Source organism: Emys orbicularis, chromosome 3 (genome assembly GCF_028017835.1).
Source record: "Emys orbicularis isolate rEmyOrb1 chromosome 3, rEmyOrb1.hap1, whole genome shotgun sequence".
NCBI classification, from domain to species: Eukaryota; Metazoa; Chordata; order Testudines; family Emydidae; genus Emys; species Emys orbicularis.
In genome coordinates this window covers 108268367-108284763 of record NC_088685.1, presented here as the reverse complement: position 1 = coordinate 108284763, position 16397 = coordinate 108268367, and the positions used below count along the sequence as shown (strand labels likewise).

The 16397-nt window shown below is 40.9% G+C and overlaps 1 protein-coding gene across 1 annotated transcript in view; it reads left to right on the top strand.

Moving 5' to 3' along the window:
* Window positions 1-16397, top strand: part of NHSL1 (NHS like 1) — a 262387-nt gene that overhangs the window by 234152 nt on the left and 11838 nt on the right. The window contains exons 5-6 of the mRNA XM_065401109.1: window positions 2122-2314; window positions 8748-8879. Of these exons, the coding sequence (XP_065257181.1) occupies window positions 2122-2314; window positions 8748-8879 (325 nt within the window). The remainder of the gene's footprint in view (window positions 1-2121; window positions 2315-8747; window positions 8880-16397) is intronic.

Below are 16397 nucleotides of genomic sequence, written 5' to 3'. Positions count from 1 at the left end.
GAGTAATGGTCTCAAGTTGCAGTGGGGGAGGTTTAGGTTGGATACTAGGAAAAACTTTTTCACTAGGAGGGTGGTGAAGCACTGGAATGGGTTACCTAGGGAGGTGGTGAAATCTCTTTCCTTAGAGGTTTTTAAGGTCAGGCTTGACAAAGCCCTGGCTGGGATGATTTAGTTGGGAATTGGTCCTGCTTTGAGCCGGGGGTTGGACTAGATGACCTCCTGAGGTCCCTTCCAACCTTGATATTCTATGATTCTATGACTCCCCTTACTCTTCTTGATCAGGTGGAGTACAGGAGTCAACAGGAGAGCGATCAGCAGTTGATTTAGCGGTTCTTCACGAGACCCGCTAAATCAACCGCCGATGCATCTACCGTCGATCCTCCAGTAAGGGTAGACAAGCCCATAATGAATTTATTAACACTGTTAGTTTTTGGCCCCTCTAAAATATGAATGGAAGTGTCCACAGATCAGATAATACACCAGGATCATCAATATAGTATTCAATAGAGAAATATAAAGAAAATCCTACACTTCAAAGCATATTCCCATATCATGCAAATACAGTATTATTAGTGTCATTTATCATTTCCATCGAGAGGCCCTAGCCGCATTGTACTAGGCACTGTACAAACAAATCATAAAAAGGTAGCCTCTGCCCCGAAGGGCGTACAATCTAAGTGGTAGTGGTGATGGGGAATCGGATACAACAAACAGTGGGAGTACAACATGACAGTGAGATGATTGTGATCCATGTATTAAGTAATGGTTACAGCACAACAGCTGCCTACACCATTTTTATGCTACTGTACTTTTTAAGAGAGTACAATTTTTTAAATCTCTGTTAAAATATATATATATTGTACAGACATCTCCCCAAATCCATATATAAATATATGTTGTGCAGACATCTCCCCAAATCCTCAGCGCCTGGCCCATAAGTAGTGGCTGCAAAGCGCCTACAGAGGATCACAGATTCCACCTCCATATATGACAGTCAAGCTATGAGGAATGAATGACAGCAGTGGGAGGCAGTGATCGGATAACTCATTGAAGAGCGAGTTTTTGATAATGCCTCCCTGATAAGGCGTTGTTCTTACCTGGCAGAATGACAAAGGGACTGAATGGGTAACTTCACCTAGCACACCATCCCAGGTTGATGATCCGGAAACACAGATGTCAGTAGAGATGTAAGATGGAGGGTCTTGGAGCATGGTAGTCAGAGAGAGGAAGACCCACCAACACCACAGCTTCTCCTAACACTTACGTTCCTCCCCTCTCCACCACCCGTGACCCCAGAATTTGGCTCATGTAGTATAACAAATGATAGTACCACTAAACAAATGTCACTCAGCCGAAAGCCTTTTTTTGGCACAGTAATTTTGGGTAGTGAAAATACTATGGAAGCTTTGTTGTTCCCCGCCCACCTCCCCCAAATAGCGGCATGGATGGTCCTTTAATAAGGAATGACTTTATAAGGTATGCAAATCCTATGATAGTGTGGTAATAATTAGATTTCCTAGTAAAATTCAATGGTGGTTAACTTAATTGTTTTTGTTCCTTGGTATTATCAATGTATACCCTTTTCCTCATCACTGAGGTGGGTCAGGGTTTCTCTCCTGTGCTTTATTTTAGTTCTTTGCTTCACTGAGCTGCATAAAAAACTGCCTCTTCATAACAGGCTTCTTGCTAAAACTGTGCACATCAAAACTAGGTAAACAGATGCTCAGTTCTGATGTCCCTTGCTAGCACATTGCTGAGAGAGGCATACAAGGAGGCGAACATGGAAGTTAACAACTGCAAAATGGAATGGAGTTAATAAATAACTTTATCATTTGCCATGCTCAAGATCATTTCTCATGCTACTTTAACATATACTCTGAGCAGGTTTGTTGGATAAATAACAAGTTTTCATTAAAAAAAAATAGATCATACTTTTTATGGGCAGGCTGTGATATCCTTACTCTTGCTGAGTAGTATCTCGCTCCACGAGTAGTCCTGCTGGCTGCAATGAGACTGCTTGCAGTGTCAAGTACTGTTCATTGTCAGTAAGGTTATCACAATTTGGCTTGACATTTTTTTCTTATAAGAAATTCATACTGTTGTATACATTTCTTTTTGTAGTGCTCAGTCCCTTCTCCAGAGGAGGAAAAGCTTATTAGCATCAAGAGAACTAGAACACCAGTTTCAAATGAATGTTCTGATATCAACACCCAAACTAACTGGACCAAGTCACTTCCATTGCCAACACCAGAGGAGAAAATGCGACAGCAAGCACAAGCAGTCCAAACAGATGTGGTTCCTATTAATGTAACTGGTAGGCTTTTCATTTCAGTGGTGTTTAGCATGCCTGTGGGCGGGGGGGCGAAAGATGAACCCTAGTCAATGTTGTTTCTTTATTTGTTACCTGAAGCACATGATTTAGTTACATGACCTGAAATAAATACTAGTTACTGCACCTTTATTTCAAAACAGTGGTTTGTGAACCCTAGTCAGACACTTAATTTAATGAAGGAAACCAACAGCATGGTCTTGAAACAGAATAAAAATTGATGAGATCTAATGGGAAAATTTATATCAATTACATTTTGCAATGGACTACAATGAAAATTTGTAATGGAAAATCATCTGCTTTAGTACTGGCAATGATTTTCAGGATTTTATCTTAAGAATTTATGAAAGGGAAATTATCAAAAGATTTCTGTCCCCCAAAGCGGGAGAGTTTCAAAATTTGGAATATATATCTAACCATTTATTATTGATGGCAAGAGGCTTACAGGGAAAGAATATGGGTGAGGATATAAAAAGAGTTGTTGGGCTGCTTATATTTATGGCTCTTGGGAGGAAATTTCCTTTTGTATATATGTATTCCATACTTCCGTAGTATCAGTAATATCTTGACCCTAAATGTAAAAAATGTTGTGGGTGATTTTAGCTACATAGTTCCCATTGAAGGGTACGTCTACACTTACCTCCGGGTCCGACGGCAGGCAATCGGTGTTCTGGGATCGATTTATCGCGTCTTGTCTAGACGCGATAAATCGATCCCGGATCGATCCCGGAAGTGCTCGCCGTCGACGCCGGTACTCCAGCTCAGCGAGAGGAGTATGCGGCATCGACGGGGGAGCCTGCCTGCAGCGTCTGGACCCACGGTAAGTTCGGACTAAGGTACTTCGAATTCAGCTACGTTATTAACGTAGCTGAATTTGCGTACCTTAGTCCGAAGTGGGGGGGTAGTGTGGACCAGGCCTAAGACTATGGAAGTTACACTGCTGAAAACCAGTTAGACCCAGAAAAGTTTTTGGTGTATCCCAAATTAGAACTTTCATGAAAGATTAAATCATCACTTAATTCTTCCTTGTGTCTGAATATTATAAAGATTGTATATTATAGGTTGTTCAGGATATGTGTGTTTATGTTTAGATGCCAGAAACAGGAAGATATTCAGTATCTGACTTATTTCAAACCTCACATGGCTTCCATTTGACTCCAAGCTTACCATTATATTGTAATCAACAGCATGTGATATTTGATTTTGTTTAATAATTTATTAAGATGAGGCGTTCACCTCTCCTGTTTGATTACTAATAACTATTTAATACACATACTTTTTATTAATATATTTTTGTGAAAGAACTGCATAGAATTAATGCTGAATGTTTCCACTGGTGAAATTTTACAATGCTATACAACTTCAGGCCAATAATGAACACTACAAAGAAATCTGCAAATCAAGAGAAAATGTCATGGACATTAAAAGAAGACACCAGAAAATAATGAAATGTTTCTAATTAACAGCATAAACAAATACAACACTAAAGTATTGGAGACCAATTGGCATTATCTTGGAAATATAGGATACACAGGTGCAGAAGGTGGTGTTATGGGAACAATTGATTATCTGCCGTAATCAATAAGTCTGAGCATGGCTTAGATATTGTGACAGCAGGAGCACAACATACTTATAAATTGAGTAATCTGCAGTTCACAGTAATGACCTCTGTGTACTGCAAATGTACAGTGGAGACAAACAGATGGAAAGAAGGGGATGGGGGGGGGGGAGTAAAAAGATAAGAGATCAAGTAACTGCCATGGGTTTAATTTAGCTATACAGTATTGGAAATGTTAATGAATCTGTACAAATTGTCCTTGTAATTTCATCAAGTTGTGTAACAAACCTTGCTTTCTTTGAAGTGTTTGTTTTGCACTCTATTCCTTTTATATAAGTGATAGTAAGGCGCTATGAAAGTGATTAGAGGAAAGCAAAATTACTGTTAGGTTTGTAAACTACTCTACATGAACCATAAGGTTTCCTGGTCTCTGAAATTATTACTGTGCTACTTAAAAAATAATGAATTGAGTGCCGTGATGAAGGGGATCTATCCTTCGTTGCAGCCTAATACAGGTTTCAAAAAATTCATTCTTCCCCCAGCGTAACGTTGTTCTATTCATTTCCTATGTTAAATTTACTTATATGGGGGAGGGGGAAAATGCAGAATGAAAACTTTGTTCTGTACCACTCTTTAAGCCATGCTGTGCAACATACATAGCAGCTTTTGTTCCTTTGCTTGTAATTTTTTAATAACTTGTGACTTTTATGTTGTTTGCACAGAAGTGGGACAGAAATCCCTATTCGTTACTATTTGACTGAAATAAAATATTAACCCAAGAAGTGGCTTTTGGAAATTGAAAGCATTTCTGAAAGTACATTAATAATGAATAAGCTACAAGGCCTCTTACTGGGGTGTGCACCACTTGGCGGTGTTCTGGCAGTTTAGCTCTTCAGTAGGACAGATTGCAATTAACACATTAGTATTACAAATCTGGTGGCTGGTCTGAAGATGCATGGTTACTGCATTAGGCTGACAAACTGCTGACTAGACATCCAGGTTTGGAAATGGATTCTGTCTTTAGGGTAAACAGGGGCTGAGCTCGTTCCACAAGTGATTTTGCTCCATTTTTTTAGTGATGGGGTGGTGGCCAGCAAGTGCTTTTACAGCACGTTCTACATTTTAATCAAGAGACATATAGTGGTGTCTTGCTGCAGTGGGTTTTCTAGGACTATTTTCCAGCTATAAAAGTATCTGGTGGTGATGGGTAGGATAAGCAAGGGTGAAAATGAAGAGCAAGGGTCTGATTCTGCAAAGCAGCTAAGCATGCGCTTAGGTCCTGTTGACCTTGTGTCCCATGAATTAACAAGTAAGACACATAGACTTCAGTGAGGCCGTCGAAGGACATTTATTATAAACCCTTAAAAACAAAAATGAATATTTTTAGATTTTTTATTAGACCCTGATAAATACGTATTTTAGCCTCAAACAGAGGTCAAAATAAGACTGAAACATCCTGATTTGATTAGTTTAACTTAGGTCTTGTCTACACTATAGGGGAAATTCGGTCTAAGCTACGTAATTTGAGTTACGTGAATAGCATAACTCAAATCAATGTAGCTTAGATCTACTTACCGCGGGGTCCACATTACGCAATGTCAATGGGAGATGCTTTGCCGTCGACTCCCCCTACTCTTCTCGATCTGGTGGAGTACAGGAGTCGACAGGAGAGCGATCCGTGGTCGATGCATCGATCGCCACTCGTCGATCCCCCGGTAAGTGTAGACAAGCCCTTGATTTGTTAATGCGGCCTCTTTGTCCTTAACATTCTTCATTGTCCTTAACATTTTTCATCCATACAAATCAATATAAATTTGGGCCTTTTCTTACTGCCTTTACTCACATGAGTAGTCCCAATTAAACCAAAGACTGATTGCATGAGTAATGGTTGTGGGATTGGATCCATAATTAACATAGTGACTTTCACGTGTTGCATAATCCATGCTGCAAAATCAAAGGCAGAATAAGGCAAATGAGGATGGAGTGGCATTGTTAATCAACAGAGGATTTCCTTGTTTGAATTATCTTAAATTACAATTAAAATTTTATTTTTTTCTGGAGGATTTGTGATTATATTTTTTTTGGTCTTTTTGTTTTGCATTCTAATTTCCTCAGAACCCACTGTCTTGTGTGCGATTGTTTTTGTTTTTTTAAATGGAAGAAGAAATTTTTGAAGAAACAAAAATAACCTTCTATTGATAGTTCCATCCAGCTGTTTGGACCTATCATAATGTGAGTAGAAGTGTTAGTTGTTCATCTGGAGGCTGGATTAACAAATGATCCTGAACCTTCAAGCAATAAGGGTCCCAGCATCTCATAACATTTAGGGTATGTTTATGAATATGTCTGGAATAAAAGACCCACAGCACAGCCACAGCTGGCATAGGCGCTGAGTTTCTAATCTGCCGGGGGGTGCCCCCCCCCAGCTCCGCCCAGGCCCAGCCCCCACTCCGCCCCATCCGCCTTTTCCCTGCCCAGTTCCAGCCTGTCCCCCGAGTGCGCTGCGCTCTTGCTCCTCCCCCCCAGCACCTCCTGACGCTGCAAAACAGTTGATCCGTGGCAGGCGGTAAGTGCTGGGAGGGAGGGGGAGGTGCTGATCGGCAGGGCCTGCCAGCGGGCAGAAGGAACTGGGGGAAGGGGGAGGTTCTGGAAGGGGGGCTGCCGCAGCCACCACGGAGTCGGCGCCTATGATGGCTGGCCTGGGTCAGCTGACTCAGGCTCATGGGGCTTCGGTTGCGGGGCTGTAAAATTACAGTGTAGATGTTTGGGCTCAGGCTGGAGCCTGGGCTCTGGGACCCATCCCCCCGACAGGGTCCCAGAGCTTGGGCTCCAGCCTGAGCCCGAATGTCTATGCAGGATTTTTGCAGCCCCAGCCCGCTGACCCAGGGCAGCCCCAGGTGTGTGTTTGCTGTGTAGACATACCTGCAGGGTATGTTTATACTCCAGTCAGGACATGTGATGGCCATACATGAGCTAGCTTGCTAAAAATAGCAGTGTTACCATGGTGGCATGAGCTAGCCACTCAACAAGCCTGCCCAGGACTCGTGTATGTCCTTGAGTGGCTAATCCATGCTGCCATGGCTACCCTGCTATTTTTAATGAGGTAGCTTGGGGATGGCTATATGTGCTGCTATAACACCACCTGATTGCAGTGTAGACATACTATTAGAGTAGTAGAATTGTCCTCTAAAAGTAGACATTCTGCCCCAATGTTTTGGGGCCTCTCTATCATAGATCCTGGGGGAATGCCCCTTACTTTAAATATGACCGTATTTAAAGCCATATTTAAATAAAATCCCCCCCCCCACTTAAATATGGTCTTACTTTAATTAGTAGAACACTGAAAATTGAGATGACATTGATGCACTGTTACAGTTGCAGAGATTTTGGTGAGCAAGAATGCTATGCATTGGGACACAACGATCCATTAACATTTAGTCATAACCTTTGTATATGATGAATGGAACTGCTACAATTATTAGTCCTGTGTTTTCAGGTGTCTGCACACAATCTTTTGAAATGTAAAGTGTTGTAGAAATTATGGTATTTTCAGCGCTACCTGTATGACACACAATGATGTGAAGGAAACCAGGAGAAAGATGTATGAGAAGTACGTTAGCTACTGTGTATGTGCAGTAGTCACTTTTCAGAGGTTCCAAATTTGGCCATTGATTTTTTTAAACTACTAAAGAAAAACTTAGTAGGCGGAAAGAGAATACACATGCTCACGTGTGTACAGCATCTCAGTTTTTAAAACAAAATTATTTGTGGGTTTTTTAAATTAAAAAAAAAAAAAGTTTGAGCACTGTGACCTAATTTTAGGGGGGGAAATTAACTTGGCTGATAATTCAGAAGCCATGTTTGATCTTAGTGGGAATTAAAATGGCCAAGTTGTGAACCCCTAAAAAGTGGGTTTCTAAAGAAAATCTGCTCAACCTTAACCGGAGGGGTGCTGCTGCTGGGTCCCATTATGATACAGTATATGGTCACTATAAGGCTTTCTCCAGTAATGCACTCTGATAGACACGAGTTCTTCATTCTGTAGTAGTCCATTTATGAATGTTCCATTTATAAAGGTTTGATAGTAACCAATATTACAGTTTATTAATACTTTTGGCCTTTCACTTACGGAGATTGGGATTGAAATATAGCTGAGATCACAAGGAAAATTAGTTTGGTCTCACCCTGGTTACCATGGATGTTTACCCACATCATGAAATAACTGTACAAATTGGATACCGTTGCTTTGGCAATGTTTGCTTGAGAATCAGAATCATAGAATATCAGGGTTGGAAGGGACCTCAGGATGTCATTTAGTCCAACCCCCTGCTCAAAGCAGGACCAATTCCCAACTAAATCATGCTCAGAATGCTCAGACTGAAAAAAAAATATTGCAGGTCAAGGTTTACATGCATCGGTGGAGCTGCATGAGGAAGCTAGCATTAGTCCTGCCATCACAATGTCTGTTCCTAAGTGAACAGTGTTAGTCTTTCATTTTCAGGGAGCAATCAAATTTGCTATTTCCCCCCCCCCCCCCCCCAAAAAAAAAAACACACATAGGGGGCCAGATTCAAACCTGATGACTTTAGTGGAATGGCACTTGCTTCAGTCAGATTTGAACTAGGGCTAAGGAGTCAAAATATCATACACCATACACCTTTCTATAATGTATATGTTCCTCAAGCCTTATGGTGACGATATGCTGTATCTTTTCCTTCAGTGTATACCCTCACTGTAGGACTGAGCTAACATCATTTATTAATGCCTTTTTTTCATTTCTACAATGAGCTAGTGGAAGAAAGTGCATGATGTCAGCGTGCTTGAAAGTAATGTTGCTTTGCTTGTTCTACTACACATTAGGGGAGAATTTCGACCGCCAAGCCAGCATTCGGCGGTCTCTAATTTACACAGACACTGTGGTAAGACGGCCGAAGAAAGTCAAAAGGAGAAAGACTATTACAGGAGTCCCTGACAACATTCAAAAGGAGCTAGGTATGGCTCATCAGAACTGTATTCCGTCACTATTCATCTTCACTGCTTACCATTACTTGACTAATAACATTTACCAGTGCTCATGAAGCCAATACAGTCTGATAGCCTATTAAAGTTCCAAATAAATGTGTGCCCTATTGCAAAAGGCATGTTAATTCAAGCCAAATCATTTGTGCATCTGGAAATTAAAGCTCTTTGTTTGCTGATTTCAGTCAATTGAGGGGAACACATTATTTGAAAAAGTTGTGTACTGGGACAATAGAAATCTGCAGGGATGTAAAATCCATGCATTTAGAATCTTCCTACAGATTTTGCCCTGTGCTCCAGAATATAAGCAACCATTTAAATAAAAATGAAGTGTTTAGGCATTTTACTTGTGAAGAATGCATTACCACTGTCAACCAATTAATGGTTGTCTTACTGGATCTGCTGCCTCTCACACTGAAACAAAACTACCCAAAGAGTCAGCCACTTCCTCCAGTGTAGGTCAGACTTAATTGTGACCTCTTAAATGCCAGCATTGTTGACTATCTCATTGATCATGCTTGACGTAGACTAGACATCTAGTAGTAGATTAACTAGATGTTTAATGAGAACACTTCAATGTCCTGATGTTCAACTCTTTTGCATGTTCCAGAGGAACAATTTTCTAGCCAGTGGCTACTTAGGGTTGTGATCTTTTTCAGATTTAATAAGTTAGGGATATTTGAAAGTGGTGGAGCTCTGGGTTTTGGCAAACCCTTTTAAACCTTTTTTTAAAGGCTTATAAAACTAGTCTGAGTAAACAAATCTTTATTTTCCCAGTCATTTAAATCCATGCTTTTTCCTGTTTTAAAGAGAATTGAGTTTTCTAAATCATAATTTTTTAGCCAAAGGAACTCCAGTAATTTTATATTAAAGTTATAAGAATTTCCAAAAAATGGAGGTAGTGCAAGCTGGGTGCCATACAGATGGTAATATCTCATGTGTTGATTCTTCCTTTAGATTTTCTCCCTCCTGCATTTTTTTTCCATTTTTTCCTCATTCTTCCATTTCCCCCCACTCTGTTTTTCAGTCTCCCAAGCAGAACACAAAACTCAGACTCAAATATCATAAGTAGGTTTGAAATTAGGCAAAGCAAGCTCACCTGTCCCAATTTCTGACATAAGAAGGGTCAGGCTTATAGAATACTTGAATGGGAGACCTATAGGGAAACCCAGGTGCAGTACAAAGTGGTGCTGTAAATAGAGCTGTTCCCTCAAAATCCATAATGAAACAATGTCCCAGTACGGGAATCTCACCTTTCTTTTTGCTACCAAACAAGATTCACACAGCATAACACTGTATTGAATCTTCACATGGCAACTTTGTATTACAACATCTTTTGATGTCGTGACGAAATGACATCGTTTTCTACTTACAATGATTTTGAGATTCTTTTAATGTCCTGAATGCTAAGCTTGTAGGATGCAAACCAGACCTGGAAAAGTTGGATTTGTGAATTCTGAAATGAGTGGCAACCCAATTAGGAAGCACTGTGTGGAGGATGTGGTCTTTTGCATATCATGTAAAACCCAAACTCTGGATATGTGTGCACATTTTATGCATTTATTTTTACCATCTAAAATACTTGATTATCATTTACTAGCTGAAATAAATAGCAAATACAGATAGCATCTGTACTATGCAGAAATCTTCCACAAGTGTCTTAAACGAAGGTTGCCTTTTGCTGGTTCTACTTTTAAAAATGTTGAGACCACAGATTTTATGGGCCTGATTCTTTGTTCTTATGTTTCTGTGATGTGCTGAACACAGAAACAGAAGGGGCAGGAGTAAAAGGTGACTCTAAATCACCTTTCACTCCCTGCATTTTCTCAGGCTGTTTGGAAATTTGTTTGGCCCCTCGCTTAAGCTACAGTAACCTCTGGGCTGCTAATCTATGCTCTGGCTGCAACAGCTTCTTATGGACTGTCTGCTATGTCAGGATAGGCAGAGCACAGCCACAGCCCTTGTGCTGGGACCTGTTATATTAGCTTCACAGAACCATTGTCGCAGTTCTGCACCACATAGGGAGCAAATTTATGCTAGGGGGATTCCCTAGGAGCCATTGTTGCCCCCTTAATGCCTAGCACGTATGCAATTTTAACAGTAAATATCAAAACACTTTTTTCAAAGTAGGTCAGTATCATTATCCCCATTTTACAGATGGGGAAACTGAAGCACAGAGAGGTGAAGTGACTTGCCCAAGGTCACCCAGCAGTGAGAGTTGAGAAAAGAACCCAGGTCTCCCGAGGGTCATTCTGGTGCTCTATCCATTAGGCCACACTGCTTCCTTGCAATATATGCATGTAATCCATTCTGTTTCCCTAACCCTATCTCAAAGCAAACAACTTCTTGTTAAACATACCACAGCTCATTTTGTTGGAACATGGACCCAGATCAAATCCAAATCAAGCAATTACATCATGCCTTTCTACATTTTCCCTGTGGTTTCAATTGAATAAATGCCTCTTTATGTCTTCCCTAAAGCATTGCTGTAAATGGCCATAATGTTTATACAAGAACTGAAATCTCTGGACACATCAAAGTTGCCATGCACAGGCTAAATAATCAACCCATAGCAGACTTGTTACATCTTATTTGTTCAAAAGGAAACAGAAATATGAGAGAACCTCAAATCTCCTACCAAAGTGGACTATTTTTGTTGTTATGGAGCTGGAAAAGACTCTATAAGGCTGAAATGTTGGGGTTTTCCCCGTTTCTCTGTTTTCTTTTGCCGAATAAAGACAAAATATAGCAAAAGTCTTTGTCAGGTTTATATGAACACAGCAGTTTTGGTGTACATAGTGACTTTGATGCCATTGGAATTTAATCAGATATTCTAAAAGGGAACACTAATTGCACCCATGAAGTTCCCAATGAAAAATATCTTTAAATATTCATATTTTAGCATACTTTGGAGTGTTGCCCTTTTGCCATTTCAATGATGAGCAATATGATCCTTGTACATAGTCTGTAAAGCACTTGGAGATCCTTCTGCATGAAAGGTGCTCTATAAATATGTAATATCTCATGATGGCCCTTCACTTGTCCAGTAAAGTAGTTGTTCTCATTTCCACACTGGCCAGATTCAGAGTATTAGACCCCTAACAATTTAGAGATACCACCTAGAAACTGCAAAGGGACTAACTTTATATATGTTAAACAATACTGTTGCTGAACAGTAGCATCTCTTAAAACTATTTAACAAAAAGGGGGAAATGGGTGTTAAATTTCTACAGACACTAACACACTCTTGATTATTTTTACATAGCTCTAAATTATCTGCATCCACTACATAGAAACCATAAAACTTAGCCTCTGTGGGGCAGAATTTGAACAAGAGTAAAGAAAAGGCAAGAAAAGTCAGAGACTAATGCTCCAAATGTATGTACCTGCATGACTTAGCTTGGCTTGTCTACATGTACAGCGCTGCAGCGGCACCGCTGTAGCCCTTAGTGAAGACGATGCCTACACCGACAGGAGAGCTTTTCTTGTCAGCGTAGGTAATCCACCTCCCCAAGAGGCGGCAGCTATGTTGACAGGAGAAGCCTTCCCATGACATAGCGCTGTCTACACCAGGAGTTAAGTCGGTATAACTGCATCGCTCGGGGTATGGCCTTTCCACACCCCTGAGTGCCGTAGTTATATCGACATACGTTTGTAGTGTAGACCAGGGAAAACTCTCTCTCTCTCTCTCTTCTGGATGTGGCATTACTAAAGCAGCTACTTTCCATCACCATTTCCTTTGTCGCATCTAACTCTTCTCTGGATGTCAGGATGTACCTTTTTTGGAACTGGTGAATCTGGGTTTCACCTGTCAGAAAGTAAGACCATTCCCCTCTTTCTCTTACAGAAGGGCAGGTATCAGGGAGAATCTACTGGAAGCCTCCCCCTCTTTTCAGCCCTTTGTAAAATTCACCTTCCTTTTCCTATACCTCTAGGCTGTGGACTGGACCAAAGACACCAACTTTTTTTCACATTTTTACAGTACTACTTCACTTACTGTGTACTTACTCTGTACTGACTCCTTTATCAGGGATCTAGCCTAACCTGATCCAATGCTGCCTTTACCAAGACTTGAAGCTGTCTTGCTTGCGGATAAGCTTTCCCCATAAACCTGTACCAAAGCAGTTCCAATGGGTTACTTCTTTCAATTATTCCAGGCTCTAGGTCTCCTACGCTCCCTCCCTATATCTCTGCACCAGTCCTATAGCAGGAACCACATCTAATCCTCCATTATTGGAAGCAAAGCAGGTCGGTCTTCGTCCCAACAAGGATAGGTTCAGTAGAGGAAATTGCTTTAGAGTTTCTTTCCTTGCTTGTTTCTCTCCCTCCCCCCTTTTGTCTGGCTCCACACACATTCTGATTCTTCGCCTCTTAACAGCTTGGCAGCTAGCCTCTGCCCTCTTCTGGTCCTGGGGGTGGGGGTGGGGGGAACCCTCTAAGCATACCATTCTGTCCATTACTGCTGTTCTCACATCACATCTTCAATAACAGCGTTCACAAGTCTTTTTAACATAAGGTCCAATTGAATGTCCTGGGGTTTTATTCACAATAACCTCCCCCCCACCTTTTTTTTTTTTTTTTTAAAGCAAGTTGTTTTAAGGGCCAGAATTGAGATCAGATGCTTTTCTTCGGCTCCTGTCTCTAGCATCTGCTTCCTGATAGGTCCCCAAACACCAAATTTGTTTGTGACAACATATCAGTGGTCAGGATGGATGTCTGACAGCTGAATCCAGAATAGTCACTCGGCACCTGCTTTCTGGTAGGACAGATCACATCACTTGGTTGTCATCAACCATCCGTAAATGTTCCAACTGTCACTTTTTAACTTCTTATAGTTGGAACTCTTTCTTGTAAACAACAGCTGAGAGGAAACAATTCCTGTGAAGTCCCAGGTAATCATCTCAGAAAACTTTGAGCAGCTATGACCCCAAATGATACTAGGCTTTAATAAGTAAATCCATAGGTGTTTTGTTTCCTGGTGGATTCAACTAACTCCACCAAGTTCCTGAGCCCAAGTAGTTGCTGTATACTTATAGAAATATTTTTGGTTTGCACCTGATCGCCTGCCTTCTCAGCTAGAACTCCAGATAACTCTAGGTTCTACAGACGTGTATAGATTCCCTGCCAGTGTCAGGCAACTCAAGCCATGTGATTTCAAATCCTGGTTGTCTCTCAATCTCTCTCTATATACATATCCCACATAGTCCTCAGAGAGGATATTATTTCCTTTAGGGTCATTGGGCATTTGTGCTGTTCACTGGTGGTACTTCTAAGGCTGCAGCTTCTGAATGTCATTGAGATACTTGGCTTTGGGTTTAATCCATTGCACTTCTATAGTACCATTCATCTGAGGGTCACAAAGAGCATTCCAAACACTAATGAATTCACAGTTAATCACAACATTCTTAGGAGGCAACTAAGTATTATCCCTATTTTGCAGATGGGGCAAGTGAAGCACAGAGAGGTTAAGGATAATGACCATGCCCAAGGTCAGATGTTGAATCAGTGGCGGAGCAAGGAACAGAACCAAAGCCATCTTGATTCCCCGTCCAGTAGACATTCATCCATTAAACATTCATATTTTCAAGAAGCAGTGATGTTTACAAGGATCCAACACTTTTTAGCTGACAGTTCTGTGGAGTACTGTAGGATTTTGTGGGATTTTTTTCCCCTATCAAATGTCACTGATGCTTTATGGAGCACCCAGTGCAAATTCATGTACTTGTAAGTTGATTTTTGTTGTGTAGATATTATATACTTGTGCAAGTGCTAGGGGAAAACATAGAGGAGGAAGTGACTCAGGCTGCTCACATGTGATAACAGGGATAGTGCTAGCACTGCACATGCACCATTCCTTTACCCAACTTAACCACCTTTGGAGAAGGCCTAGTAGTAGGGCATGAGTTGGGCTAAGTTCATGAACATGTCTGAAGCATAAGTGAGAAGTGCATGTGCTAGAAATAATCATATAGCCAGACACAGAAGGTTTGGAAAGAGAGATTGCTTATATATTGGTTGAAACAAACACAATATTTTGTAACAACAATACGACTCCTTTTTCTCTTATCCATCCCTTCCATTTACACCGTGTTTTACCTCAGGGTAAAACCCCGCCTTGTGATGATCCTCAATTAACTGTTGCTGCTCTTTGTCAGAGTAATCACTGCAGAGTAGCATGAGGCTCTCTTCCAGCTGCATTTCATCCAACCCTAGGGACTTAAAGGCAAATTCTTTTCTTAGATCTGCATGATTAATCTACAGTGGCTAGATGGAGTAGCCACTAAAGTCAGGGGATACTGATCTCTGTCATGTGACGGGTATTTACCTTTGTAAGTCTGTCCCAGGTCAACTGAGTCTCTATCCAGCACTTCTGATTGGAACCCTATAAATATATGAGCCCATCTTGACTCAGATATTCAGTTTTCTCTATTTGCTCTTAAATTGTGCCCTAATTGAGCTGCCTGTTCAGTAGTCCCAGTATTTCCCAGCCTGGCAACTGTTTGATGGGTAAGATGCTACGCCCAGGTCTCTCACGTGGTAGTGCACAGCACTAATCAGCAAGCCACTGTGCTAGACACCACCATTTTAAAACTCCAAACAGAATGATGATTATTCTCAACCACATTTGTGCAACATCTGTAGCTCAATTTTCATTTCTGTAAAAAAAATTGCTGATGTCTGCTTAAACACCTCTGCAACCAGATGGGCTTTTAGCTGATACGTGGTATCCTTTCAAAGCTCAAATTCTCTTCCAGCATTTGGTGTTGTGGCAGACATAACTTCAACCTGTTATTAGATTAGAGGTTTCTAAATTTAATATTCAATTAATGGTTTGAGGTTTTCCTCAGAAACTGCTGCTGAACAATACACATTCCACCAGCTGTAGCAACAAAGGCAGTTCAGGTTAAGAATTTTTGGAGAGCCTTCAGAAGAGTGTGTAAGAGACAATCTGGCATTCGATGAGGAATTCCAAACAAACTGGGAAACAATAAAAAAACAAAATTCCCTCCAAAGTTCCACCAAGCTGGGGTTAACCCACAGCATTTTAAGAGAGGCGCAGTGAGTTCCCACAGATTTCCCTGCAGATTTCTGTTGTCCCTGTACAAGAAATGGAACTGGAAACAGGTACATAATTGTGCAATTAGACAGGGCTCACAACTTCCATTGATTTCAAAGGGAGTTGTGCACTCCTCTGAGGACAGAAATAGACCAATGCAATTTCACAATTTGTCACTTAGTCCTTCTTTTTAACAGAAATTTTTTAAAACCTCAAAGTTATGTTCTCTTTAAAAACAAAAACAAGACACTTTTCAGAATATATTACTTGAAACAATTAGCCTACAATTTAAGGCCCTTATCTATCAGCTATAGCTATGTGAGTGGACCCTTCACCTGCATAGAGTGCCGCTGATTTCACTGGGGCTGCACACTGGTTGCCTGTTACAACTGTGCAGCCTCAGTGAAGTCATGGGGCTCTGCAAGGGATCTGCC